The sequence below is a fragment of the Rousettus aegyptiacus genome, unplaced genomic scaffold, assembly GCF_014176215.1.
Source record: "Rousettus aegyptiacus isolate mRouAeg1 unplaced genomic scaffold, mRouAeg1.p scaffold_m13_p_7, whole genome shotgun sequence".
NCBI classification, from domain to species: domain Eukaryota; kingdom Metazoa; phylum Chordata; class Mammalia; order Chiroptera; family Pteropodidae; genus Rousettus; species Rousettus aegyptiacus.
This window is the reverse complement of record NW_023416310.1, coordinates 85,099,388-85,122,040: the sequence shown is the minus strand read 5'-3', so window position 1 is coordinate 85,122,040 and position 22,653 is coordinate 85,099,388. Positions and strand designations below refer to the sequence as shown.

Here is a 22,653-nt window from a genome sequence, read left to right as displayed (position 1 = left end):
GCATTCCCATTGCTATGGGAAATCCAAGGCACATGGAGCATCATAAGAGGAAAAAGAAGATTTCCACCTCTGCCAGTAATAGGAGCTCAATGCTTTGCCTTGAGCTTCTCAGAAACTTCTGGCTACCAGTTACTGATGTAGACAGAATTAGCCACAGGATATTAAATACTGAGGACTTTATGTGAGCACAAGATGGTTATAAGGGGCCCTAGTCAGTGGTAGAAAATACACCCCAAAAAGCAATTAGAACAATTAAAACGGTTAAGAATAACCTTTGGCCACCTACCTAGCAAAGTGCAGTGCACACAGTAGGTACTCAATAAATGTTTATTGCTATCTACATAGCATCTGTGGTAACGCCCATGTGTACCCCAGTAGAAACTATCGTAAGCTGTATTTTCCATCCTGTAACCAGCCCTTCACCCTCTTGCATTTAAATTCATCCCCATATAGGCACACAGTAGGCCCTTGCTGAGGGGGCTGCTGTTTCCTGGTGACTCTGAATTGGGGCACAGGACAGGTGCAGGAAGAACGTCAGGGCTGAATTTAGGATGTCAGCATTGCACCGGATGCCAGAGCCTGTCCTGAGGCTCTTATTACAGTCTGAATGACTTGTATCTTCCCTCGACATTTTATGTTTCAGAACTACAGAAAAGTTGAAAGACTAAGACAGCGAACACACATGTACTCTGCATGCAGACAGCTCACGATTATTGTTTCGCCACATTTGCTCCACTTTCTCATGACTGTGTTTTTTCTCTCTTATGGATACAGTAAATATACTGTAAATAACACATATTTTTAGAATGTGTAAATAACCTATGAAATATATATTTTTCAAATATATACTTTTTTTCTTAGTCATTTGAGAGTAAGTTGCGGTCATGACACTTCACCCCTGAATACCTCAGCATGTATCTCCCAAGAACAGGGACGCTCTCTCTTAAAATAAAATTGTCACACTCAGGAAATTTAACGATACTGTTTTCTACAGAGAGTCCCTGTTCATCCTAGTAATGTCTTTTATACTTTCAACTCAATTTTTTTTATCAGTGCATTGCATTTAGTTGTCATGCGTCTGTGCAAACCTTTAAGTAAGTCTTCTCTCTCTCCCTTCCATCCAGCTCTTGGGTAGATCAATTGACTTGAACAGACTCATTACCCAGCGCATCTCTGCCGCCATGTATAAATCCTTGGACCAGGCCATCAGCCGCTTTGAGAGTGAGGACCTGACCTCCATTGTGGTAAGAGACTCAGGCCCCTGGGTGTTCCTTCCTGGGATTCCTCTGATAGAAGCCTAGCTGGGGGTTGTTGTGAGCCTAGTACTGGGCCAGTTAAAGAGAAGTGCAGTCTCTTTCCTGTCTGAATAGAATAGGCAAAAAAAAGGATCTTGAAATCTCTAGAGATGGCCCACCTTGAGGTATAGCTCCATGTCCTTTAGAATTCTACAGATCCTAGTGAGTATTTGGGTGGTCCAGTGAAGCTAGAGAAGGTTGCCCAATAGGGTCACCCTATGGGTGTGCAGTAGTATGGGGCCAGGAAGGGCTCTGTGCTCAGTTTAATGCTTTGTCGTCACCATCTTGAAATTCTTAATAATTTTCCAACAAGGGGCCCCCACATTTTCATTTTGTACTGAGACGTGCAAATTATAGAATTGGCCCAAATGTACAAGCATGGAACAGGCCTGCTTCCTATTGAACAGCAACTTGAACTTCTCTCTGATAATTCTCTCTCTCCAAGAATTAGAATAAACTTGACTGATCAGACTTTAAGTAAATCAAAGGATATTTGCATAGTCTCAAACAATCTTCTTCAAGATTTTTATTAAGGACAAAGAGGAGAATTGTAACTTTACCCGGGGGAAACCTGGCAGATGCCATCTTAACCAAGAATCGAAGGTTAATATCAGCAGTAATAAGATATACGAATGTATCCCCTGACATGTATTCTGTGGTATTCTTGCCAAAACACATAATCTTAAATGACATTTTTTTTTTAAGTGAATGATACTTTCCCGAAGCATCCAGATCATATAGACAAAGAAAGACTAAAAACTGTTAGCAATTGGAAAAGACTAGAAGACACTAAATCCAATGTGGAATCCTGGACTGAAAGCTAGAACGGAAAAAAGGGCCTCTGTGGAAAAACGAGTAACATTCAAATTAGGTCTGCCATTTGGTTAATAGTATTGAACCCATGTTAGCTTCCTACCTTTGATAATTATACCGTGGTTATGTGGGATGTTAACATTGGTTAACCTGGGTCAAGGATCTTTAGGAACTCTGCTACCTTCCCTTACATGTAAGTCTAAAATTCTTTCTAATGAAAAGGTTTTGTTTTGTTTTTCTAAGTAGACAAAAAAAAAAAAAAATGTTTAAGAACTAAAGCATTAGCGTCAGAAGGACCTGCAGCCCCATCCTGGCCCTGCCGCTTACTAGCTGGGTGACCTTGGCCAAGTTATTCATCTTCTCTAAGCCTGTTTCTCCATCCACACAATGGAGGAAATGTTGGAATTCACCTCATAGCGTCGTCATAAAGATAAAATGAGATACCACCCGGAAAGAGCTTCGCCTTGTTTCTTGCACTTAATAAATAATAGCTTATAGGGGAAAAAATGAGAGGAATATAGAAATTTGGGGCTGCAGTGAAACATTCTCAAGGTGAATTTTCAGCAATTCTTAGTGAGAGGACATGACCCAGCTGCCTACTTAAGACCTGGGTCACGTGCTCTAAGAGACTGTAATATAGTACGCGTTCTTCTGGGTGATCTATTTTAAGGAATAGATTTTTCTTTGTTTATGCCAAAATGTTAGCAGCGATGATCTCCAAGTGGAGGTATTTTTGTTCTCATTTTTTGTTTAGCTGTATTTTCTAGTTTTCCAGTAATATGATTGAGCACATCTTAGGGAAAAACCGGGTTCGAGGTGCGTATGAGTGTCCGTGACCTCTCCTCGCCCCTCAAAGGCACTCAGTGTTCTTTCAGTGGAGAACAAAATCAAAACAGCTGTGAAAGCCCTTGTTTATCAGGTGAGGGCAATGGCCCCCAGGAGCGTGGCCACTTCCTGTGAAACCCTTGCAGAGGAGCCCCCAGGGGTGCTCTCTGCTGTGGGGTCAGGAGGCCCCGCCTCACCTCTGCTGAGAAGCTTCTGCCTCTTCTGAAAAACAGACCAAGGAATGTGCTCCCCTCGGCCCTTCCCTCCACCACCGAAGCTCCATTCTGAGATGGGGAGGCAGCTTCATGCCACGTTGGGAGGGGCTGCAGAGATTTCTTGTCGGTCACCCTCCTCCTACACAGCTGAGCGAATAGATTCTCCAGGATCTGGTGCCGAAGTTGAGAGCGGGCAGCCCGCAGACTGTGTTTTGTTTAGGCTGCAGAGCATATTTGAAATTTCCAGCCAACATCCAACATTTGGAAGAATTCGAGTAAAACTGCAGAAGCTCTGGCAGCACCAGGCCAGCCTTCCCAGATGGCGGCGATTGCCTGGCAATGGCGAGACATCATTGGTTTGCCGCAGGCCCCACTGGCCCACTTCAGTCACGCAAGAGCCCTGATCGTCCCACCCACCTGGGGCCACAGAGCTGGTTAACAGTCGCATGTGGCTGACACTCAGGTTTTCTGGTTGCCCTTGAAGAGTTCTTCCCACTGCTTCGCAGAAGCTGTCCAAATGGGATTCTTATTTCCCCAGTGGACTGACTTTACTGTGGAATGCTGGGAAAGGCACCTGAACCACTCACATGGCCTTTCAGACCCCCCGCACCTCAATGCGCTGAGTCCTGCATCCCGCAGGCAAGGGCCCTCCCGATGGGGGAGGCGGGAAGAACGTGACTGATGCAGGAGCACAGCTCGGACACGTAACAAAGAAACAGGCCTGTGCCGTCGCGTGGCCGGAGCGGGGGAGCTGCACTGCCAGCAGCCCCCACGTCGGCAGAGTTACGAACGCTCTCCTTCCGTCTTCCCTGGTGACACAGACACACATTCGTGAGACCGGTAAAAGCACAGAACGTTAGAACAGAAATTGTTCCCTGATTTCACATCTGCGATTATCTTCCAGGTAACACAGTCTCTCAGCGACCTTAGAAATAAATTCAGCAGCATTGATTTCTTTTATTATTATTATTATTATCTTTTTATTTGTTTACCCATCCCAAGTGAATGGGAGCAGAGATAACGGTCCAGCTATCTAGGCCCCACGAGGCAAGCAGAGAGCTGATCCCACCTACCTGCCCTTCCTCGACTGCATGGCATACAATGATTGGAATGTTATTCTTCCAGCCACCGTTCCAGCATTGGAATCCAGACTTTGACCTTCTTTTTAAAAATGGCAGAATATGCCATCGCTAAGCCGCATCCTGGAGTGGCAGCAATCGGATGGAGTTCCCAGCAGCCCTGCCTTTCTCTGCACAGGGCCTCTCCAGTGTGCCAGTGACAACCCGGCCCCCTGCCTGCCTCCCGCCCCAGCATGTCTCACTCACCTGGCCTGTCTGGCCTCTACAGCCAATTGGAGTTTGCAAGCTTCGATCCAGTTCTAAAATCCCAATTTTTAGAGCCTTAGAGTCTGAGCTTTGGAGCAGTAAAGCAGCAAAGATTGGAAGTGTGGCCTGGGGCCTGTACCTGACCACACTTGGGACCCCCACCAGGGTTAGGGGGCCTTGTGACTGATGAGAAGAAAACTGAATTCCTGATGCGAGGCTGCTTCCTGTGACTGTAGGCAACTGAGCTCCAGGTTCCGGCCGTTAAAGCAGTCCCTCTAGCTGTCCCACGTCCTGGCCACGCTCTGGTGAACTGTCCTTTCGATGTTTTTTTTTTTTTTTTTTTTTTTTTTGCTTTTATGTTGTAAAACCAGTTTTATTTTTCAAGGGGCTTTCTCAGCAATCGCTTCCTTATTCCAGACAGCTGTGTCACAGGGGCCAGAAGACCTGAATTCACTACCTAAGCCCTGTTACATGTCCCCTGTGTGACCTTGGGCAAGTTACCTAACCTGCCTCTCTGTGGGGCAGTTACCTTCCCCTCTATGAAACGGTCAGTTGTACCCATCTCAGAAGACAGCTTCACCGCCACAGCGTAGGAATGCCCTAACGCGTCTCAGAGAGGGCTGCCTTCTCTCCCTGCACGAGACCGTGCCCTGCTTCTTTTTGACAGCCGTGTGATAAGGGACTAAAGTGAGCCCAGAGGGTTTGACTCCCCCTTTTAATCCCCAGCAAGTGGCAGTGTTCTGTGTCTGGATGGTCTCCACTCTGCTCCTATTCTCTGCCTGAAGGCGGGATTCCAATAGTCAGGGTCCACAGCTCACCCGGGTCCCTGGTCGCTGTGGGTGGGTGACAGACTGCTTGCCAGTGGCGTCCAGCCACACCTCCGCCAGTGTGACCAGCCCTTGTGTGACTGAGGAGCCTACAGTCCAGAAGATGTTCTGCCTCCAGCTTTTTAAAAAATTGTTATAGGTGTCATACAGTGGATAAGAATGTGGATTTTGGAGCCCGGCTTCCTGGCTTTGAAGCCAAAAACTACTTCTCAAAGCCTCAGTTTCCGAATGTGTAAAGTAAGGACAGCAGTAATACTAACTTTATAGGTTTTTTTTGAGCTAGATGAGTTAACACAAAGTATTTGGCACATATTAGGTTGAACCATGTGAAGTTGCTAATATTCAATTGTTTTTAACCTAAAAAATTAGTATTTTCATGAGTTCTGACCTAACAGTAAGCACCTCGTGGGTGGTAGCTCTTATGATCACTTTCTGCAGAGCAAAAATGGAGCCTCTGTGACAGCCATTCCCCACTTCCTTGCGACACTGAGGGACAAGCTTTTTCTCACAATATGGAAATGGGAAAACAAATAGGCGTTCTACCCAGAGGGGTGCCGGTGTGGTCAGTGGTCCCCGTCCTGGGACAGGCAAGCAGCCTCTCTCGGCCATTCCTTCCACTCCTCAGAGGAAGGGAACGTTGTCACATGCCCCGGGGGAATCCCAGTCCCCACGTGGGCAGTTAGGAGGTTGTCCATGGGGCTCACGTCTAGGAGGGGAGTGCCGGCCCTCAGGAGCCACGGGTTCTCTCTGGCCAGGAGCTGGAGTGGCTGCTGGAGATCAACCGGCTCACGCACCGGCTGCTGTGTAAGCACATGACCCTGGACAGCTTCGATGCCATGTTCCGGGAGGCCAACCACAACGTGTCCGCCCCCTATGGCCGCATCACCCTGCACGTCTTCTGGGAGCTGAACTTCGACTTCCTCCCCAACTACTGCTACAATGGGTCCACCAACCGGTAAGGGAGGCCCTGCGCAGAGGGGCCAGGGCAGGGTGGGCTGGGGAAGCAGCCGTCTGCCTCCTCCGAATGAGGACAGGCATAGGTGTCAGTTCGAGCCTGCCACAGGCACCTCACAGAGCCCCTCCTGGGCGCAGCTCTGTGCTGGAGCCGGGGATGCCACGGTGAGCAAGCAGACGCCTTCCGGCCTCTTGGAGCCTTCAGGCCAAAGGAGGATGCAGGTGATAAAACAGTCATAGAAAAATGTACTGTTAAAAGCCGTCAACTTAGAGATAGAAGAAAGCCTGCAGAGCCCCACGAGAGAGAGTGGCACAAGGGAAGCAATACGAACCCCGAGAGAGGCTTCCTCCTCAGAGGAATCGTGGTTGAGTTGAGACGTGAAGGATGAGTAGGAAGAGATAAAAGAGTATTCTAGGCAAAGTCGTAAGGAGCTGAGTCTGGTGAGGGCGGAGCAGATAGGGTGGCAAAGGGCGCCATGAAAGATCTGGCGGGAGGCAGGAGGAAGCGGATCTAGACCGTGCGCGACTTCACAGCCCACGTTCAGCTCGAGCATTTATGAACCTTGCAAGAGTTTAAGGAAGGGGAGTGACATCATCAGATGGTGCTTTCAAGAGGACATTCGCATATGGGAGCGCACGCATGCAGACACACATGGATGTGCAGAGCACACGCGTGCATGACAAAGTAGAACATGTCTCCTGCAGGGTGCACACAGCCCTGGGCCAGGCACCAAGGTAGGATTAAGACCTAATCCCTAATCTCCACAGTGATTCAAAAGCTGAGGGAAGAGGCGAGATATACATGCAAAACAAGTACCTAGGGATGAGCAACATGTATGTCTTTACAGGTCCTCTCAGTATCCCCAGGGCCAATATTAAATAAGTTTGCATTGAACGAGCGGAAGGGTCTGGGAGGAATCCTCACATGCGCCTGAATCCACACACTTACCGAGAAGCACTTCCTGTCTTCAAAAGATTTGGGACTTTCAATCCTCTTGAGCAGAAGTCTGTAAACCCTGGTCCACAAGCCATATCTCATTCCCCACTATTTTTGTACAGCCCATGAACTAAGAATAGTCTTGACATTTTTTAATGGTTGGAGAAAAAAAATCCAAAGAAAAATTATACTTTGTCGACATGTGGAAATTATTCGAAATTCATAAAGTTTTAATGGAACGCAGCCATGCTCCTGTGTTTGCTGTTGTTTATGGTGCTTTCAGGCTACCAGCAGAGCCGAGCGGTTGTGACAGAGACCATCTGGCTGGCAAGACTGAGAATATTTGCTCTCTGGGCCTTTACGGAAAGAGTTTGCAGAAATCTGCTTTTGCGAAGCAAACCTGGGGGTGGAGAGGTGGAGCCGTGGCAAAGGCCATTTGCAGGCCTGGCTCCTCTCACTTTCTGGCCTACTGTCCTGAGCAGCCGCAAGCCCCGAGCCAAGCCTGTGAATCTGGAAGAGAGACAGTAGCTGAATGGGAGGATGTCAGAGGAGTTTGGCGCCTTTCTAGGCAACCACCCAAGAAACGGTGTGGTCGCCCCTGGCCAGGAAGGGCCCCCACTATATCATGTCTCCCGAAGAATAACGTTAGGCCCCAGTTAACTCCCGCCCCATCTCTTTTCTTCTACTAGCTTTGTCCGAACTGCCATTCCTTTCACTCAAGAACCGCAGAGAGATAAACCCGCCAACGTCCAGCCTTATTACCTCTATGGGTCCAAGGTGAGTAGTCTTAACCTGTGTCCTACTTCGTAGACAGCTAGCGAGCAAAAGCAAATAGAAAAGCGTTCGCCGGACCAATCAGAAAAGCAAGGAGGTGTGGCGATAACGAGGCGGCAGTGAGATGCAGGCGGAAGCGACAGCGAGTGTATGAATCTTTATTTGTCCACGACTAGCAGGGATGGGGGCAAAGTCGCGCCAGGGCCTGGATCCCGCACGGGAAGTGTGTGGGGAGGTGAGTGGGGACCCAGGTGCGCGGGGCTTCTCATCGTGGCGTTCCGTCTCCTGCTGCGTCTCAGTTGATTCACTGAGGTATCATCCTGTCACCCTGGGATTTGCGCTTCATAAATATAAGGGCTCTGCAGACAAGGAGCAGTTGGGAAGGTGACACTTTGAAGGAAAGCCAGTCGACTGGAGCTAGAGCCGGAGACAGGTCTCCTCCTGTCTCTTTGCTGCTCTGTTCACACGTACACATCCTGACACTAACTAAACATCTCAAATGGTGCCCTGTTCTAGATCTTCAGTCCTCTGCCAGTCACAAAACAGACGTTTGTTAAGCACCCGGTATAGGCCAGACACCGGACTAGATTTTTCATGCAGGGAATGTGTTAGAGATTAAAACAGACATCATCTCTGCCCCCAACTCAAGTTCCGTCTCCACACCGGTGGTGGCAACGGGGGAACAACATTCACAGAGTCTCATCAGTCCCATGACATTCATTTTGTACCTTGGAGGTTTTTAAGAGAGGACTAAAAAATGCCACTGAAAGGGTGACATGCCAGTATTGTTCTTTGTGATAGAATAAAAATGTCTACCTTTGACCCTATTTTCAAAGGTCATCACAGATGGACTTAGAAGAGGAACTGACTGGGTAGATATAATATTATTAGGAAAAGTACTTTTGTAAGTCAGGGAACCCCTGGGTTGGGAAGTGTGATGAGCCAAGATGCATCTGCACCAACTGAGCCTCCGCGAGGGGCTTGCAAGGTCCCTGCTGGGAGACTTTTTCAGGTACCTTTTTCAGGACAACCAGTCTGGTCAAGGCAACTTTCTCAAATCAGAGGATGCTTACAGAGAGCATCTTAGATAGTTTACAGACACGGCATTAAATACTAGTGACTCACAAAATAAAAACACCTCCCTTTTCAATTCTCTTTCAAACCTCGTTGATTTTATCAAGGAGAGAGATGTATGTTGGTGCTACTGTGTCTTTAATACCTCTCCAACTCCTGCGGATCTCCCTTTTTATCAAAGATGAGAGAACAGGCCTTAAGCTCAGAGCCTTTAGTAGGCACTAGTACCTACGTCAAATTTAATATTATTTTGTTTTCACTCTATTTTTTCTTATGTCTCTTCCCTTCTATTTAAGGAGGGTGCTAGTTTTTCATTTTTGGAGTAATATAAGGCTATCTTTTAAAATAAGTTTCAGTTTAAAAATGAGTCAATTTAAAGAAAATATATTGTTGATAATAGTAAAGATAATCTATGATTTCAAAAAAATGGGGATGGTGTATGAGGTGGTATGTTATTGCCTGAAAGTTATAAAACACTCTAGAGCAAGCCTCTCACACCTTTCCAAAATAACCCGCCCAATAGCCGAGGAGATTTGACATCTACCTGCCTCCGCTGACCGAAAGCATAACCCGAAGAGCCCATCTTCAACTCAAAAAGTTCCTTGAAGTATTGTGTTTTAAGTCATGCAGATTTCACTTTCTACATTATAATATATTCATGCTTGTTTTAATATTAAGATCACGTTTTTAATTCCTAACTGCCCCGCCCCGCACCTTGATGGACACTCCTAAGAGATGCCATGATTCCCCCTTGGCACATCACGGGAGTGTATATGTCTTCCATCTTGAGAAGCTTTGTCACAGGGCATTCATCGAACCCGGGTGATCTACAAGGACACTGACATTCGAAGGGAGACAAGTGGACAGTCTACAGACACATTTTTACAAAAGACCTACTGTGTGGAGGGCTTTAAGCTACGTGACGCGGGCTGCCTCCTCCCCACCTCTCATTCCCCAAAATGAGGCAGAATGGCAGGTCGATCGCCACCCTCCCTCTGGACACCCACGGGTGCATCGTGGTTGCCTTCTGCTTCAGCTTCCTGTTCTGCTCCAGCTCTAGAATCCTTGCGTGGCATTTCCACCAAGGGGAGCCCCTGCAGGTCTTCCTCCCTCTGACCGAGAGCAGGGGCCTCCTCTGGCCACCTCACCAACCCATTGGCTTCCTCCATGTGGCCAGCTCTGTAAGACCAACGAGGCTCGTGGCAGCGGATGCACCAGAACTGGAGGCAGATGAAAGCTAAGACGGCTGTGAAGCAGGCCAGCAGAATAGCCATGAGCACCCACAGGGAGATCTGGGGATCTACCAGGGAGCTTCCAGCAGCCAGCGGACTCTTATCCAGAGTGTGGAACATGGTGCAGTAGTGCCTGTAGGGAAAGGCAACCTTCTTGCAGCTGATGCACAGGAAGTAGAGAGTGGAAGGGGCGAGGTGCTCCAGCACCACCGAGCTGATCGTTCGAGGCACCTTCTCCTCGTGGTGGAAGCTGTAGCGAAGATAGCCAGAGAAGATGCTGTTCCAGTTGGGCCTGTACATAATATGGTAATAGTCCTCCAGGCAGGGCTCCGAGGACGACCAGGAAATGATGGCTCCCGTGTAAGAAACGTTCCCAACCTCGATGTTCATCCTGATTCTGGAACCAGAACCAAAGCGAAGAGTGACTTCTCCTTGGTTAAGTATTTCTTAACGATCATCGTAGCCACCACTTACTGAGCGTTCGAGATGGAGACTACTGTCACCCCCGTTTTACAGACAAAGAAATGGAGGCCAAGAGGTGACATCATTCAGCTAGACATGTGCAGCTAAACAAAGGCAGGACGGAAGTCCAAATCAGGGCTGCCTCATGCCAAAGCTGGTGGCCTCCAGGCCTAAAAAAAATGCCTCCGCATTCCTCAGCCTCATCCCACCCTGGCTCAGATCCTTTAAATGTAACGTCTTTCCCAACCCTTAAAGAAGAAGAAAAAAGGGCAATAAAAGGAGAAATCAGGACAACCTCAGAGTCCCTAAGTTAGTCACCACAGACAGGTCTGTGAGCACCGAGTGAAGCAAGTATTTTACCTAAATTTCCCTTCTGGACCTTCTGCGTCTGCTGCAAGTGCTGTGAGCTCAGCCATCTAGAACATTCTGCCCACTTCTTGTTTAGCCTCTCAGTTCTTTCGCCCAAGGTGAAAGGGACTTGCTTCCTCACTGGCAGCTGATTTCCCCCCAAAGCCTCTGCTCTCGTTTTGTTTATTTATCTTTTCAAAGCCAAGACACCCAGGAAATTAGTTTCCTAGGTCAAGAAATCAGCTCCTAATACCTGCGTAACTGCTACTTTTAATACCACTGGTGCCGTGGATGTTAATGACAGTAAAAACCGCCATCGGTTAGCGAGCAGTTGCTGTGTCGCAGGTCACGCTAGGTTTGCAATAATAAATTTCCTTTATTCTCCATCACGCCCTCTGAGCTAGGTCCCTGTTTTGCAGATGAACGATCCGAGGTGACTCAGCTAATATGTACGAGACTCAGAGCCACTTACTTAACTGCTGGATTTCCAAATGCAAGGCTGCTGGGTTCAGTGACAGAATGTTACTGCGAAATGAGGTGCTGGTACTAAGACCCATTGCTTTTTTTCCAGACAAATCAAATGAGCCCTCTTCAGATTTCCAGTCCTGTTGCTTTGGTCAGAGAGCACCATCTTCAAGCCTTTTTGTTTCTTTTTAATTCTCTCTCCCTATCACTGAATTTCCCTAATCTAAAATTCAGTGACAGCCATATTCAACCTGTGTATGTTCACACGTAGGTCTCACCCAGCTCTGTTCTCTGCCCCTCCTCTCATGCAAAGTATAGAAGGTTTTGTTTTAGATTGCAATGACACAGTGAAAAGCCGTCGATCATATTTTAACCAGAACTGGATTTTAAGCCAAATCGGTGGCTATGTCAAGCTGCTCTCTCTCCCCTGTTCCCCTGCAACCTCTGTTTTCATACTCGTATCCTAGACCAGGAAGTGAGCTGCAGAGAGACGTATGGCACTGAGTGATTTTTCAGTCCTTGATTTTCTTCTCTGAGGAACTAAAATGCTCAAGAAAGGGGACAGTTCCTTTCTCTTAAACTGGAAATTTTCTCTCAGAAAAAATGGGGAATGCAAAGGGGACGAGACGGGTGTGCTCAGATTCCTCCAGGGGAGGTCATTGCGAAGGATGCTAAAATGTTTGTCTCCTCACACAAACCCATCCACTCCACCCCGCAACCGCACACATCCCTATAAACACACTTCCCACCACAGTGAAAAGAGCTTAATTCATTACTAATGATGCAGAGGCAACAGCTTTCGTATAATAACCCTTCTATTGGGAGTGATCGTGAATCCCGTTACTTGTCATGAATCTTTTCTCCTGTTTGCCTCACATCTGCTACTGGCCGCCTTTATGGACTGAGTTCCCAGCAGCAGATGTTTCTAAGAGCTTTCTGTCAAGACATTAGCAGCATCCTCAGCTTTTAGGACCAAATCTGTTTCCCGGATTTATATTTCTTCCTCTGCTTCTATTTTGAAATTCCCCCTATTTGTAGCTATGCATATTACCATTGCCTGGCCCTCCTCCAAGCAGAGCATGAAAGGAAAAGCCATTTCCATGTCCAAGAAGAGCTATTTATGTCCCTTACCTGATGCTTGCATGAAAGGAAAAGCCATTTCCATGTCCAAGAAGAGCCATTTATGTCCCTTACCTGATGCTTGCGGAGGATTTGGTTGGAAAGCGTAGCCTTCAGAGGCAGAGTGGATGCAAGCTGAGAGAATGGTGTCTTCCCTCCTCTGCTCTGGGCTCTCCTTGATATCTCTCTTGCCACCGTCTGAGTAATCCCACTGTCGCCCCCAACGCTCACATTATTCATTTCTTCAGATCAGCATCATTCACCATGGCAACCAGCAGGCATCTGTACGCAAGATGCTTTCAGGGACTAGCCTGGAAAGGCATTTGCCCAGTAAGAGGAGCTCTCATTTATTTGGGGGAGCGGGGGGGAAGGCTGACAGTCTGTTGCAGACTGATCCTCAGAGTGGTACTGATTCTTCCAGGGCTCCTAAATTTTCCCTCTGATTGGCTAGTTGTTGTTATTATTTTTTGCCCCATCTAGACTCCCTTTGGACAATGGTTTCAAATGTAAAGATGCCTTTCTCAGTTATCCCACAATGAGAACAGTAATTTCATCTCTAGCCCCTCCCATCCCACCCCACCCCCACCTCCTACCCCACTTCTATAGTCTCTTCTTTCTTTATTCCTGCCTCCTGTGGCATTACCTAGGTATATGTTATTAGTCAAGACTCTTTTATTCTCTGGGCCTCAATTCCATCATCATCTGTAAAGCTGTGGGCTTGGGCTAGATCAGGTGGCAGACAGAAGAGACAGGTACTACCCCTGTCCACTCCTGAACCCACGTTAGTCTTGCTAAACCATCGTGGTACTTGTACTAAGGTGTTTTGAGTATCCCCCCAAAATTTAGGTCCACCCGGAACCTCAGACTGTGACCTCACTTGGAAATAGGGTCTTTGTAGAATTAACTAGTTAAGGATCTCAGAACAATCTTTTTCCTGGATTTAGAGGGAGCACTCGGTCCAATGGCTGGCACCTTTATAAGAGAAAGGAGAGGGAGCTATACCCACAGAGAGACACAAAGGGAGAAGCCACGTGAAGACAGGCCGAGATGGGAGTGATGCCACCATAAACCAAGGGATGCTAGGGGCACCAGGAGCTGGAGGATGCAAGGAACCGTTCTCCCCTATAGTCTTTGGAGGGAGTGTGGCCCTGCCAATACCTTGATTTCAAGCTTCTGGCCTCCATCACTGTGCAAGATGAAATTTCTATTATTTTAAGCCGCCACATTTGTGGTAATTTGTTATAGCAGCCACAGGAAACTAATACAGCACTTCTTGTTGGGCACAGAAACACAGCCTCAGAGTCCTTCTCAATATGAGCATCCCAGAAAACTGCTTATCAATCAATCAGTTAGAGTTGACACCAGAAATAGAAACTGTTTACTGTTCCCAGGCTGGATGATACCCGAAGTTTCTTTTCTTTCAAGAATCCTGGCTTTGCTTCCTTGCCCATTTCTGTCTCCCACAAAAGTGTCTTAGCCTCTGAGCTTTCGCTCTTCCTTTTCCCATTGACCTTAAGAGAATACATTGCCACCATTCTGTTGAGGATATCACAGGGCATGTTTAAAATAGAGGATGAAGTCCTGTCATCTTAAACCACCAAGTTTGAAGTAATTTATTACAACAGCCCTAGCTCAGATAGAGTCAGACCTGAGCTATTTTATACAAAACGTGTTTTGTTTTGTTTTTAAGTCAGCTTTTTTTCCTTCTTGGTTCTTGGCCAAAGTATTCAAGTGAGCCTCTGAAGGCCTCCTTGTGATTCATATTAGCAATAATCGAAGAGTCACGAAGAGTTGCCTGTGGAGTCACAGACCCTCCCTGGCCAAGGGTCTCTGTGAGTTGGGATGTCCAGTCCCTTGATTAGATGTGGCTTTCCCGTGGCATTTCGTCTTCCCAGGGCCTGTCTAAAGTCTGTGGTGATGTGAGCTAATGGTGACTTCCTGCAGAGCACGAAAGCGTCCTCTTCACAGGAAGGCCAGTGTGGTCGTTTGCAGGTACCTTTTGAAAATGTTATTTTGAGGGAAATAAAAATACCAGAGTTAGGGAGCCTATGGAGTGATGAGATAGAAGTCAAGCCTTTGCCTCGGAAAATGGAAATCAATTTTTCATGCTTCCGGATGCCATTTTTGACAGTGAGCTTTTTATGTGAGAACTCGAGACACTTAGAGAATGTGAGGCCTAGACGTGCTCTGGCTTCACAGGTCCTGAGAGGAGGGATGGCATTCCTCAGGCCGGGCCCGTGACTAGTGGCAGAGCCAGGAGTGGAAAGCAAGTCCCTGCCAGGGCTCGTCCCCCTCCTCTGGACCATCGCCATCAGCAGCACGCAGAGGAGTTAGCGCAGTGCTTGGCGAATGCGATCAATCACCCAGGGACACTTGCCTCAGGAGATCGCACCCCATCCAAGCTCGCTCCCTCTGTTCCTTCCAGGAGGCCCCTCTGCAGTGTGTCCAAGTTGTAGCTGTCAGGCCGGGTGGTGCCTGGCTGGTTTGCACCAGGAGTAAATGATTGCCAGAGGACATCAGCAAAGGGACAGAGCGAGGGCTCCTCTTAGTCCCAGAGCCGATTGTCACCCAGGATTCAGAGCGCAGGCCCCGAAACCCCAGGCTGGGTTCGCATGCTGCCTGTGTGGCCTTGGACAAATTCCCTCACTCTTCTATGTTGGTTAACACTTCTGTAAAAGGCAAATATCAGTAATACCTGCGTTGTAGCGTTGCGGCGGTGAGATGGGGCCATCTCTGCAGGAATAGCAGCTGTGACTATTAAGAAGGAAAAGTCAGTGGGTCAGAGCCGTTTCCTGCACTGATCGTAGCCTCGTCCAGAGGCTGTAATGGACAGGGTTTGCACCCACGTATGATTCTTCTTCCTTTTTTTAAAACAGCTGTTTAAAACAATGTATAGGCTTATTGTACACAAATTAAAGAATACAGAAAGGCTCAAAGACAGTAGTCAAACCATACAACTCGGAAATAACCATTGAGAACATTTTGGTGCATTTTACCTGTGTTTACTCATTTTACCCTTGCAGCAGCTCTTCGAGGTAGGCCCTCTTATCACCATTGCACAAAGGTGGGAAGCCGAGGCTCAGAGGGGTGAATTAACACAGTGCGCTAAGCTTGGGCGTGAGGGTCCCCGGAGCCAGAGCTCCGAGCAGGCCTCTTCGATGCACCGCCACTCGGCTCATCCCATTCTGCAGCCAGCGGCACTGAACACTAGCTCTGCCTTGTGGTTCGCTTCTCCCGAGAGGTCGAGACAGGACTTCACAGCGTCGTGGGTTCTAGAGTGACGGGAACAGGCGAGGAACTAAAAGAGGAAACCCAGCCATCTTAATGGAGCTTGCCGAAGCAGGGAAAACATCAAACGCATTTGGAGAAATTCCGTCAATACTGTTTTATCTTCTGGAGTCAGGAGGCCGGAGTACACCTGGAGTACCTGGAGTACCAGGTACACCTGCTTAAGAGCTCTGTCACGTTAGGTAAGGGGTGATGTTAGATGTAGAAAACCTTTAACAGCTAGTTCAGGAATCGAAATTAGTACGGAAGTCAAAACTTTAAAAACATATTCTCTAAGTAAAGTAAATTATATAGAGTCTATCGTGCAACTGCCTTCCAAGTGATTTAGATTGTGGCACAAATGATTCTTTCAGTTATACCAATAATTCCCCAGGAAATTTTCAGTCTTTAGAAATTGTTGGTGTGGTCACCACTAGCTAAATGACGACCCCATCTAAGCTATGATTTGACCTCCAGGAAATGCACCAAACTCCTATGATACCTTCCCTCTAAGTCATGGTCCTTAGGTGCTTTGCTGTAGCAAGCTGGGTACATGCCAGCCATGTCCATACCTGGTGCCAGCTCTTCCCCAGTGGCCTGGCTAGGGGAGTCTGCCTCAGCCCCCCTGGCAACAGCACCAGCAGTGCCGCCCACTTCACTGCTGACACCCCTGTTCTCATATCTGAAGGGTCCCACCCCCAGTCTGGAGGATTCTCTTATTTTGGTAGTTGGTACATACGGCAAGATGTCATCCTGTATTTCACCTCAGGCAAGTCACTGTACTTAGATTCCTCCTCTGCCAAATGGAGACGATTGTCCCTGCCTGACCTGGTACGGTAGGCCAGTAACGGCCCCCAAAGATGCTAGTCCTGATCTTGGAAACTGGAAATATTACTCGATTTGGAAAAAGGGCCTTGCAGAGGTGATTAAGCGAAGGATCTTAAAATAGGAAGATTGTCCTGGATAATCAGGGTGGGTCCTAAATGCCATCACAAATGTCCTTAATAAGAGGAGGCAAAGGAGGTTACTCATATACAGAGGAAAAGACCGAACTTCGGCAGAGACATTTAAAGATGGGAGAGAAGCAACCACAACCCAAGGCAAGCTGGCTGCCACCAGCAGCTGAAAGCTGCAAGGGACGAATTCTCCCCTTGAGCCCCTGGAAGGAGTATGGCCCTGCTGAGCTGATCCTGGCCCAGTGATACCGATTTCTTGAGATCTCACAAAATTATCTATGGCTTCAGAACTATGAGAGAATAAGTCTCTGTTGTTGTGAGCCACCAGGTTTGTGGCCATCTGTTACATCAGCCACAGAAAAGGATTGTGCCCGAGCAGTTACAAAGGAATTATTGCGTGAAAAAGTTCACAAACAGAGAAGCACTATGCACTTGTGTATCATCTTTATTCTTAGGTTATTTTAAAAGTGATGACATTGGTTTCCTTCAAAAATTCGACATCCCTACGTACTACGGTGTGGATTGAGTATCTCTGAACAGGAAGTTTTGGCTCCTGTCCTCCCTCTTGCCTTCTCTGAAGGACTTAATTCATAAGACGAGAAAGGAAGAGCATCATTTCTTGAGGGCTCCACAATAGCTGCCTTGAATCTTCCAGTCTCTGAGCCGAGAAGACTAAGAAGAAGCCCAGATGTTCGAGACCCAGCCCTCCAGCTCTCCAGATGTCTCGAAAGGATGGACAGACACATCAGCAGTGTTTTCCATGCCCTAGCAATGGATTTGAACCTGTAACTCAGGAATTATCAGTCCTTTATTCCATCATCCCCTGTGATCTTTCCTGATACTGCTGTTTTATTCATTCACCCGTGGTTTCAGAGTGTTTAGCTGTAGCTCCCTCTTGGACCTGCATTGGAGAGCCATATTTGTGTTGGTGGGGCTGATGGTATTCACATTGCTCAGGAAAATTAGAGCAATTGTAACTAAAACAGGAAATTAGAAACAGTTTTAATTCCTTTTGGGATCTCTGAAAACAGCAGTTGTGATTCCAGAAAGCAGAGATGCAAATTGCTTGCAAATTCAGTTTGCCAAATAAATACACCTCATTGTTTGGAGTGGCTGGCCTGTGTTGACCATGTGCTAAAAGAGAGAGGCCTTATGACTAATAGCCCGTACACAACACTTCAAAATGGTTTAAATGGCAGCTTTTATGTTTTGTGTGTTTTATCACAATTTTTTAAAAAGTCTATGTACAAATAATATTGCAGTGCCCGGGATCTATCTGCCAGATCAAAGTCACCGTATTTTTTTCTCCCAAAATACTACTTTACCTTTTTCAAAAAATGCACATCTATGTCATACATTATTAACACTCTTACTCCTGAATCAAGAGTGTTTATTTCTTGAGATCTCACAAAATCATTTATTTTGTGCATTATGGATAGTGCAAGCTTGTTTAGCTCGGTTTTGAGTGAGCCATTTTAAAGGTACTTGGTTTCTAAAGCAGGCCCCTGGGTTGTATTTGAGTCAGTTAGCGGAACTATTTCAGTGTAAGAAATTTATGTAGCATGTTTCTAATATCTCAAGTCACGTTGCCTTCCTGTTTTTCTTTGCCTGACCTCAGAAAATGCCCAGGCTCCCCTATTCCCACATTTTCTCAATAGGGCCCAGCCTCCTACTGAGCCAGCAGGTAGATGGGTACCCTTGGGGGTGTGTACTTTTCAGCATGTTGTGTGTGTTTTCTCTTGCATGGGTGTGGTGTATTGGGAGTGGGGGGAGAGGGAGGGGTGCTTGTTCACCTGGAAGGATTTGAATTCTACTCAATTCATGCTGGTTCACTTGATGTGCTTGGACCACCAACTGAGGCCTAAAATTCTGGTCTAGACCAGATTCCAAAACTGATAGAGAAACATCAACGAGAGGCCGCCTACGTGCATTGAGTAGGTCTGTAAGGCGGACTTTTTAAACCCTAGTGTGTGGTAAAACAATTCCAGAATTGCTCCCTTCTGCCTAGAAGGGGACCTGGGGAGGGCTGCTGAACCCTATGCGTATTTTTATCTGTACTTGCCGGGAAGTGCTAAGGGAAACTTGGTACTAGAAACTTCTTGGGTGGGAGCGAGGGTTAAGAAGACTGCTAATCAGAATGAGCGTCCAGGAAGGTCACAGCGGCGCGTGCACCTCTGAAGGAAGCACTAATCGCGTCTATTCCAACCAGCAGTCCCATGCTGTGTTTCTCAGCCTCCTCTCCGACGCCTGCAGTGGAGGAGGCCTGTACCCCCAGCACACTCTGTTGTTGGACAGCTCCCATTTTATAATGCGGCGAATATTGAGCAGAATCTGCATTTTGGGCGCATTTCATCAGCTGGTCCAGCTATATCCTCTGTCACGTCCCCATTTGGGATATCCGCTGTTCTGTGTAGAACTGTACCCCATGTGTGTACTCCTACATGTGTCCCCCCACATGCAGAGAATCGTGTCTACTGGGGAAATTTTGACCAAGAAGCTGTATTTCCCTAGTCCGTACTTACCAACTTCTCCAACAAAGCGATATTAATAGTTGTTATTGCAGTGATTACGTCCAATGTGCCGGGCACCATGCTCAGCGCTTTCTGTATGTTCTCATTTAAACCTCCAACAACCCTATGGAGTTGGTATTATTATCTTTCCTTAGGGAAAACCGAAGCTAAGAGAGAGGTTAAGTAATGTGCTCAAGATCATTTAGCTAGTAAATTTATGGACCTGGAATTTGAATTCAGGTGTGCCTACCCTAGTTTATAATTCAAGACTCAGACAAAGCCAAAAAAAAAAAAAAAAAGTAATAGAATCAGACAGAAAAAATAAAGTAGCTGATTGCTTTTTGTCTCCGCCGGAGATGTCCATCTGAAAGTACCCTGCTGCTCAGCAATGCCCTTCATGGGATATTTGAGAGGGGATGAGGGAGGAGTGCCCAGAGCTTTACTGGGTTTGGAGTGGAGGCCTGGAATGCCTGGTGTGGGCGGGCCGCTTTTTGCTCGGTGTTGGCTGTATTCTTCATCCCCAGACGGGAGACGGGGGTCCAGAGCGGGGCTTTGGTAACCAGGCCGGAACCGAGATGCGCCCCCCAAGGAGAGTCAGCCCCTCCTAACGTTTCGTGCTCTGGGTGCCTCACTCACTTCGCCCCGTTTGATAGGTGCGTCTGTTACAAAGACACTGGAGTGGTTTACGGACGCACAGCAAGTGGCACGGCCTGGCCCCTGGTTGGCTAAATCCAACTCACATACTCGGGGGTTTGCCGAACACTGACTTCAGTGAACATCGGGCTCCTGAATCAGTCACAGTTCCCTCCCTGCACAAGCCATTCCTGCCCCGTGACATTGAGAAACCTTTAGTTACCACTCTAAGAGGTCCCTCCGCCGGTTCAGGCAGAGTTTACCGTGACACGTGACAGCGCTTCGGTGCCGACTGCCGAGCCTGCTCCTCTTCATGCTCTGAGCCTCCCCACGTGCGGACGTGAGCTTACCAAACAAACCATTATTCAGCCTGCAGGGTGAGTGGGTGTTCTGGTTCCTCGCAAATCCTTGCTTTGAATGGGTCCTCCAGTTGTGTTCGTCATGCGTCCTTGTTATCAGGGGCGGCTGTCATTGTGATGCTTGCTTCGTAAAGTTTAGAATCACTCGTCTATACAAAAACATACGTAACGCAAAACCTAGACTGAACATAATTCAGTTTTCCCGTGGTGGCTCTAGAGGGAGTTGAGACTTTTGCAGCCCTCCAAAAGTATCATTACAGTTCCTATTTAATTCAGGTAAGGTTTCTAATTAGCCAACTAATAGAAAATTTCAGCTGATAGAATATCGGATGTGGTCTTCAGATATTTGCATGGTTCGTGTTCAAGAATTTTACAATTCTGAGTAGGAAAACTACACTCAAAACTAAGCTTTGAAGTGAAGCCTTATTTAAAACCAGTTATGGTTTATAATAGAATTCAGCTCCCAGGATCTACCATTGTAGGTAGAGGTTAAGAACATGGGCTTTGGAACCTGACCTACCTGCATGCAGATCAGGGCTCAGTTACTTATGAGCTATATGGCTCTGAGTCAGCTACTGACCACCCTAGGCCTCAATTCCCTCATCCGTGAAGTGGGGCTGAGAATTGCCCATATCCATGTTCGTTGTGTGGATTAAATGAGAATGCACATGGAGAGCTTCGCAAAGCCTGGCATTCTGTAAGCGGCAGCATTTCGAAACGAAGTCTGTGAAAACTTTGCAGTCTCTCTATCCAAATGAGACCAAGTTAGGGGGGACCTATATTTTAGTCATATGTTCTTAGACACACTTACAAAGATCCTGTTTTCATCAAAGGTGTCTCATAGGGGTTCTGAGGACAGGGGAGGTGGCCAGTCAGTGGCCAGAGCTCTAAGCCCCCAACTGTTATAGATGAAGAAACTGGTTTTCGCACACACTCAGCAGAAGTCTCCCGACCCCCAGGCCTAGACCCCACCCTGTTATAGATGGAGGCAAACGATTGAGTTTTCACTGGTTTTTCCAGCCAGTTTCTAGTACCAAAAAACGTCTCTACAGAAAGAAAATCATCCATTTTACCCCTACCCCAGGGCTCAATTGATAAAAGTCCTGGTTTGTGTATATGGACACTCATAGGTAGCAAGAGTCTCTTTAAAAAAGATATTAAGCCAGATGTGCTTTTTCCTCTTCGGCTGGGGAACCACTGCTGCATCTCGTGACCTTTGCTCCATCCTGTGGCCACTGGCCACACCTCTCTCCCTGGCCAGCACCTTCAGACACAGCCATGGGATCCCCAGTGAGAGCATGCAGATGACATCGCTTTTCCATCCTTTCTGTCGGCTAAACGTCTCCCACCAGGACTCAGGTCCAGTCAGCGCCCGGCCACTTACTTTGCATTCCTGTATTGCAGCCTCTCAACATCGCCTACAGCCACATCTACAGCTCCTACAGGAACTTCGTGGGGCCCCCTCACTTCAAGACCATCTGCAGACTCCTGGGTTACCAGGGCATTGCCGTGGTCATGGAGGAGCTGCTGAAGATCGTCAAGAGCTTGGTAAGCGAGGGCCTCGCAGAGGCCTGGGACAGCCCCAGTGGGCTTGAGGGGGACAAGATCTGCTGTTGCTTTTTACCTGGCCTGGGAAACCAAGCCACAGGCCTTTCAGCCCTTTCTGTAGGAATCGCCAGAGAATCCTTTGCCCTCATCCCGTGGTTCCTGTTACCTGTCACTCTGTTCCATTTCTGTGCTTCTTCTGACTGCTCGTGGCTGCGCCTCTTGTTTTCTGACCCTGAGCTCACTCACTCCTCCTTGTGCTCGATGGCCGCACTCAGCAATCCTGAGCCATCCCCTTTAGGGCCTACTGATGACCGCTGGCACGCCCCTCCTGTGCGGTGTTATTTCAGTGTGACAAACCCATGACCCATGTGCTGCCACATTCCCCTCCCATGCTCATTGCGGACATCTCTGATGAATCACCACACCTCTTCCCCTTGGGATTTCTCACTAAACACTCCTACTATTACTGCACTGGCCTCAAGAGAATTCTGTAACCCTTTACCACTGTATCCCTTTACCACCATTCTGTCTCTGCCCCAAGTATGGTCATCTGAACCTTCATTTTATTCCCTACCATACTGCCGAAGCAAGGCTGAAACACTTAAACCAAGATTTTCCTGAAAATTTGAAATAACAAATGAAAAATAATGTATAATTGTATGAGGCATGGCAGACAGGACTCGCCTGCTGACTTCAGTCCCCTGGTAGCAGCCTC

The 22,653-nt window shown here is 47.5% G+C and overlaps 2 protein-coding genes across 3 annotated transcripts in view; one reads left to right on the top strand and one right to left on the bottom strand.

Annotated features, from left to right (window-relative positions):
• CYFIP2 (cytoplasmic FMR1 interacting protein 2) overlaps positions 1-22,653 on the top strand; it is a 109,463-nt gene that overhangs the window by 55,389 nt on the left and 31,421 nt on the right. For both annotated transcript variants that reach the window (XM_016167009.2, XM_016167008.2), the window contains 4 exons: positions 1,125-1,244; positions 6,056-6,255; positions 7,881-7,968; positions 21,795-21,938. In XM_016167009.2, coding sequence (XP_016022495.1) covers positions 1,125-1,244; positions 6,056-6,255; positions 7,881-7,968; positions 21,795-21,938 — 552 coding nt within the window. The remainder of the gene's footprint in view (positions 1-1,124; positions 1,245-6,055; positions 6,256-7,880; positions 7,969-21,794; positions 21,939-22,653) is intronic.
• Positions 9,811-12,854, bottom strand: FNDC9 (fibronectin type III domain containing 9). Its single transcript, XM_016167010.2, has 2 exons — positions 12,741-12,854; positions 9,811-10,668 (listed from the first exon to the last, which is right to left on the bottom strand). The coding sequence occupies exon 2, from the start codon at positions 10,659-10,661 to the stop codon at positions 9,987-9,989; it is 675 nt and encodes a 224-aa protein (XP_016022496.1). The 5' UTR covers positions 10,662-10,668; positions 12,741-12,854; the 3' UTR covers positions 9,811-9,986.

Bases quoted from the DNA above. Each gene is read 5' to 3' on its own strand.
- FNDC9 (XM_016167010.2), bottom strand. From the start codon at position 10,661: ATGAACATCGAGGTTGGGAACGTTTCTTACACGGGAGCCATCATTTCC.